Source organism: Halyomorpha halys, unplaced genomic scaffold, assembly GCF_000696795.3.
Source record: "Halyomorpha halys isolate HHAL.00 unplaced genomic scaffold, Hhal_1.1 Scaffold8527.1, whole genome shotgun sequence".
In the NCBI taxonomy this organism is placed as follows: domain Eukaryota; kingdom Metazoa; phylum Arthropoda; class Insecta; order Hemiptera; family Pentatomidae; genus Halyomorpha; species Halyomorpha halys.
Genome location: NW_027106433.1, coordinates 1 through 5,328, shown reverse-complemented (window position 1 = coordinate 5,328; position 5,328 = coordinate 1). Strand labels below are relative to the sequence as shown.

General features: G+C 33.6%; 1 protein-coding gene across 1 annotated transcript; it reads right to left on the bottom strand.

Annotated features, from left to right (window-relative positions):
• Positions 1-82: 82 nt before the first annotated feature.
• Positions 83-1,438, bottom strand: LOC136795153 (uncharacterized). The gene has a single exon (XM_067044816.1). It carries the CDS (start codon positions 1,436-1,438, stop codon positions 518-520), a length of 921 nt encoding a protein of 306 aa, XP_066900917.1. The 3' UTR covers positions 83-517.
• Between the last annotated feature and the right edge of the window lie 3,890 nt (positions 1,439-5,328).

The window sequence follows — 5,328 nt, the reverse complement described above, 5'->3', positions numbered from 1 at the left end:
AGAGAGAGAGAGAGAGAGAGAGAGAGAGAGAGAGAGAGAGAGAGAGAGAGAGAGACTTCTCCAGGAAATACCTTGAAAGGTTGAAAAATAATTGTGCCAAAAACAAAACGCTTTTCTAGGTAGATTCCTAGATTTTCACTGTTATAATAGGAACAAACGGTCAATTATTCTTGACAAAACATCTTGGAAGACTCTGAATAAGAGTTAAACTTTATCTAATGTTCGTGCTAATCAAAACACTTTTCTGACAGGTTCTCCCTTCTTTCCTCCAAATATAGCTCCGATCTCTCAAGTATTCTTGAACGTGTATAGGCACTACAGGTCATACAAAATCAACTATTTATTTGTTATCGAGTCGATAGGATGAAATATAATCGTTTCTTTTCTCTCTGAAGATGATATGAGTGATAGGTGTTTACAATTTAAATAAAAATGTGATTTAAACTTGATTTCGATGTCAAATATCAAATTAAGATCATTAATAATTTCAAGTTCAGTTATCACCGTATGTTAGAATCTAATACCTCATAATAACCTGATGATGTTCGTAGTTCTTTCTCAGACACTTGTTATAGCAATAGATGAACTGATGATCGTTATATAGCGACGGAGTATCACGTCTCGTTTTACCGCACTTTCTCAAGTACATAAATTCTGCTCGGGTTTCAATTTGGTCCATGGAGTTTTCCAAGAGCTTCAGCTGAAGTGAAACATTCTGCGCCAAGTTGAGGAAGATAAATCCCCCGCTACCGATTATGATGGTCAGTAGAAGACCGATGATCAACTGCCCACCTAGAGTGAGGTAGTAGCTGATCCCTTCTATCGTCTGGTACGGGTACTTGCCGTAGGGATAGGGCATGTGGGTGCTGAACTCCTTGGACATCTCCTCGAAGTCGAAGAGACCTGCATTCCTGTCTACGATGGGTGCGATGATCAGGACGCCACCCGCGGCCAGAGCTGCTCCAACAGGAATAGCGCTCAGCAGTCGGCGTTCACGGACCATCCCGTTCCTCAGGGCGTCTGCACCTTTCGCGGGAGGCTCCTGGTAGTCGTAGAAATCGACGGAAAGAAGCTTGTGGAAGAGGGTTATCTGCCGATGCCGGGTCTGTAACCACACGATCAAGATGGTCGTTAGCTGGACAAGGAGTGTGAAGTGAGTACTTTGGCTGAAGAGGACCATGTTTATGTCCATCATGAGAATTGTGGATCTAGTAAGCAGTATATAATGGTAGAAGAGGACAGTAACGTAGAAGGACCACTGAATAAGGCTCATTAATCTATTCCTTTTGTCCAATTTCACGTATATGCAAGAAATCTGCAATAGCCGAAAGTATTCTTTATCTATGAAAGCGTAGACATCGATTTCATTATCTACACTTTCATTCAGTTTTTTCACTTTATCGTGTAACCATTTGTTAGGGCTTATTCCAAACACCATATTCTCACCAGGTCCTTGTTACTCTAACGGCTCAATACTGATAAGAAAATCCATAACATTATTCCCTTCGAATTAGAAATAAAATATGAGGTAAACATTTTGCATGCCCTACATAATTTATACACTTGGAAAGCCATGAAAACTTTCGGAAACAATTTTTTTTTGTTTAGATATTTTACTATTATAACGATTGTCTCTATTTTTCAGAGTTTATCTTTATTTTAAAGGCAGAATATACAAACAAACGGTTGCGAAGAACTAATTATTATATGCTGACCTTGAACAATTCTTCTGACATCTATACAAGATATGTTCACACCTCGTATAGACATTAAATATTTTATTTTATTTATTATTGTTCTTTTTACATCCTCATGCAATTCTTAATCGTTTTTGAAGTGCTGATCTCTAAATGGATTCCACGCTATTGTGGATGAGATTTAATGTTATATTATCAAAGGAATGATGGAATATTAAATATTGTGTAACATAATAAATACATTAACAAAATAAATGAAATATGGAAGGTGTAAATGTACCAATTAAAGCCTATTTTTTTAGAAATACAAAAATGTATTTATTTTGATCATATTAACATCGTTTGGTTTAAAGATTGGGCTTTTATATATTTTATATAAGTGTTAAGTTTATACATAGTGTAAAAATAAAACCGAGTTAATCTTATTGAGTTTTATTTATTTTATTCTACTCTTATTTTCTTCTCTGAAAATTTCTATTTGGTCCGTAATTATTTATTTATTATATTAATATAATTATTATTTATGTTTCAAGATTAATAAATTGATAATAACATCTATTGGACTAACCGTTAACGAAATATACTTGTATTTATATTTCAGACAGCTAAGCAAATGATTTGGAAATTCATTAAATTTACAATAATTTTACATTAATCCTCAACTATAGTTCAAATTTGTGTCAAATCGGACGAATCTTTTTTTGAATTACGAATGATCCAATGAAAATACATTTATGTATTTTATCTATATAATCTACTCTTCGGTCTATGCATTTTTGTAACACTGTACCCATGTCATACCAATTCCCCGCCACTGCCTTGAGAAAGCGTTGAACATTATCTTTTACTTTGGTTTTGAACACCATTTAATTGGTGTAATTGAACACCAGTTAATTGGTCACAATTGGTCTTATTTGGGGCCCTAAAACAATTCTGTGAATCTTCGATTTCAAAATATAAATTGTCACATTCTACGTATAGTGTGGTGGAAACTGTGACTGTGTTAAGGATTCCTTCCTATTGTTTTTTTAGGGATGCGAAACGAGGCCCTTACTTTAAAGGAAGGAGAACGCCTTTAGGTTTTTGAAAAGAAAGTATGCTCTTAAATATACATACCGATAAAGGATAAGTTAACCGGAGAATTTAAAAGCTTACAAAATGCTGAATTATAGGAACTCCAACTTGTAACAATAATTCAGGATATAGCATTCCTGCGAATTAGACTGGATTATAAGGTTGTGGGACTTAATAACGAACGGATCCCTAAAATGTTAACTATCATGTAAACTATGGCTTATTATAGTAGTTCAAAAGTTGTTTTATTACAAAGTTAATCCTCATAAAAGACATATGGAAAGTTGTTTTCATAAAAGAAAAAAAAAAACATTAAAAATCAAACGTACAATTAAAAATTTAGTTAGTCCTTGAAAAATGTTTGTGAGCACTCTCAATTAAGTTAGATTCCGGAAAAAAATGATTTTATAACAAATTAACAATATTTTTTTCCGCCGTTTCGACCAAGAAATAAAACGCAATCAAAAATGTATTTTGGATTATATTTAAAAGTTATTCGCGTAAATACGTACAAGAAAATATTTATGATTTTATTCTATGTTATTCGAAATTTTAAAATCAAAAGATGAGTTTCCAACCACAAAAAAAAAATTATGAATATTAATTATTATACCTATCAGCTATCCTGTGAGTGTGTTATTGTACATCTGCTCGATTATAGCATGTTATTTATATTGTATCAATGAATAAAATATAAATTCATTTTTTGATTATGTTTTATGTAATTTTTATTGAATACTTTGTATCTATACTATAACATATCGTTTGGCGCTGTTTAGAAATTACTATTAATGTAAAATTATATTCAAAGAATATGATATAACCCAACTTCTCAAAAGTTATAATAATTCTATCGACTTGCAAAGCACCAAATACTTCCCCCGGTACCTGTTACATAAACAATATTACATAAAAATACTAACTTAAGTCTATTTTAGTTGTTTCCTCGATTTTGCTTTTCCCTATCTAATTGTCGTTTTCTTCTTTTTCACTTCCTTTTCCTTGTATACCAATGCTTCTATGTAAAGATATTATATATTGAAGGATTTTGAGGATAAGTCAGCATCAAAACAACTATATTTTGGCGAAGTTTGGAGACTTAATTATACTCAAATACAAATTGAGATTTATAAAAAGAAACATTACTTACAATTGTCCATTAGCTTGATGTATTCTACATAACTAATAACTATTCACTGCAGCTAACATGCCCAAGTTTTGGAATAAAATTGTGGAACTGAGAAATGTAGAAAGTTATTTGTGGGTTATTTTATTTTTCTATAGGTGTTCAGTGCTATTTATTTCTGGTTTGCATTTACACCACAAAATGGTTTTGAGTTGTGTTTATGTGTTAATGAGGTTGAAGTATTTATGTCGTATATATCCCGTATTAAGAAAAAATCATGTAATAATAATATGATATAAGTAAAACTTATAAATAAGTTAAAATAATATAGGTTCGATGTCAATACCACTATCGTTCTCTACATACATATTTTCAGTGACGCCCCTCCAAACCCAAATATATTAAATCTGTTTTAATGCAATCCTCCCATCTACGTTTTGGTCTACACCTCGGACGTTTACTCGTCGGTTTAGTCTTAATTAATATTTTTGGGATCTGTTCGTTACTAAGTTCCACAATTTTACAAATCCACCTTGTTTGCCGCCATGCTATAACCTGAGATATAAGTAAGTAGGTAAGTCAATACTTCTCCGCAATTTAGTTATATTTTTGTGTTTGTTAGTAGCACTTTCGTTTTGCGTTAATGACGCATGTTTTGTTTATTTGTTGTTGTGTCTACGGAATTTTCTAGCTGCTAGATTAGTTTCGTTATCACTGTTGTGCTGTTAATTATGTCTGCTCCGCTTTCTATTTGCACCAAAGAAGAGCAAGTGATCCGTTATTTGTGGTCGGAAGGCGTTTCAGGGGCCGGAATTAATCGAAGACTTTCGGTACAGTACGGGAACAATGTTTTTGCCACAACGGAGTGTCCACGAATGGATTGGAAAATTCAAAAATGGTCGCACAAGTGTAACGCAGGATGAAGGAGTCGGACGACCGTTTACCGCCACAGATAAAGAAAACATTGAGCGTTCACGTACCCCTTTTTATTATCACTTGTTTGGTCCTCTCAAAGAGGAATTGAGAGGGGCCGTGGATTTACCTCGGACGAAGCAATGAAAGAAGCGGTGCTTTCCTGGATCGCAGCTAAACCGAAAACCTTCTTTTATGAGGGCATCATTAAGCTTATACAACGAATAGACCAATTGTGTTGAAAAGCAAGGGGAATATGTCCAAAAATGATGTACTCGTAAGTTTTCTATTTGATTATAATACAATATTATAACTATATTCCATGATTCAGGATGCAGTTCCCTTAATTCAGGGTCGTGTAGCCTTCTAAATTCTGTGTGTGTAATAAATTTTTTGGTCTTGTATGAGGATTCCATGTCAATCGTTTGTCGAGATGTAGTCCTAAGTAACGGATCTGTTCGACAGGAATAAGTGGGGTATTATTAAAGGATACTGTTGGGCAAGAGGTCATGGGTTTAC

Excerpts from the sequence above, each read along its gene's own strand:
- LOC136795153 (XM_067044816.1), bottom strand. The coding sequence starts at position 1,438 with ATGGTGTTTGGAATAAGCCCTAACAAATGGTTACACGATAAAGTGAAA.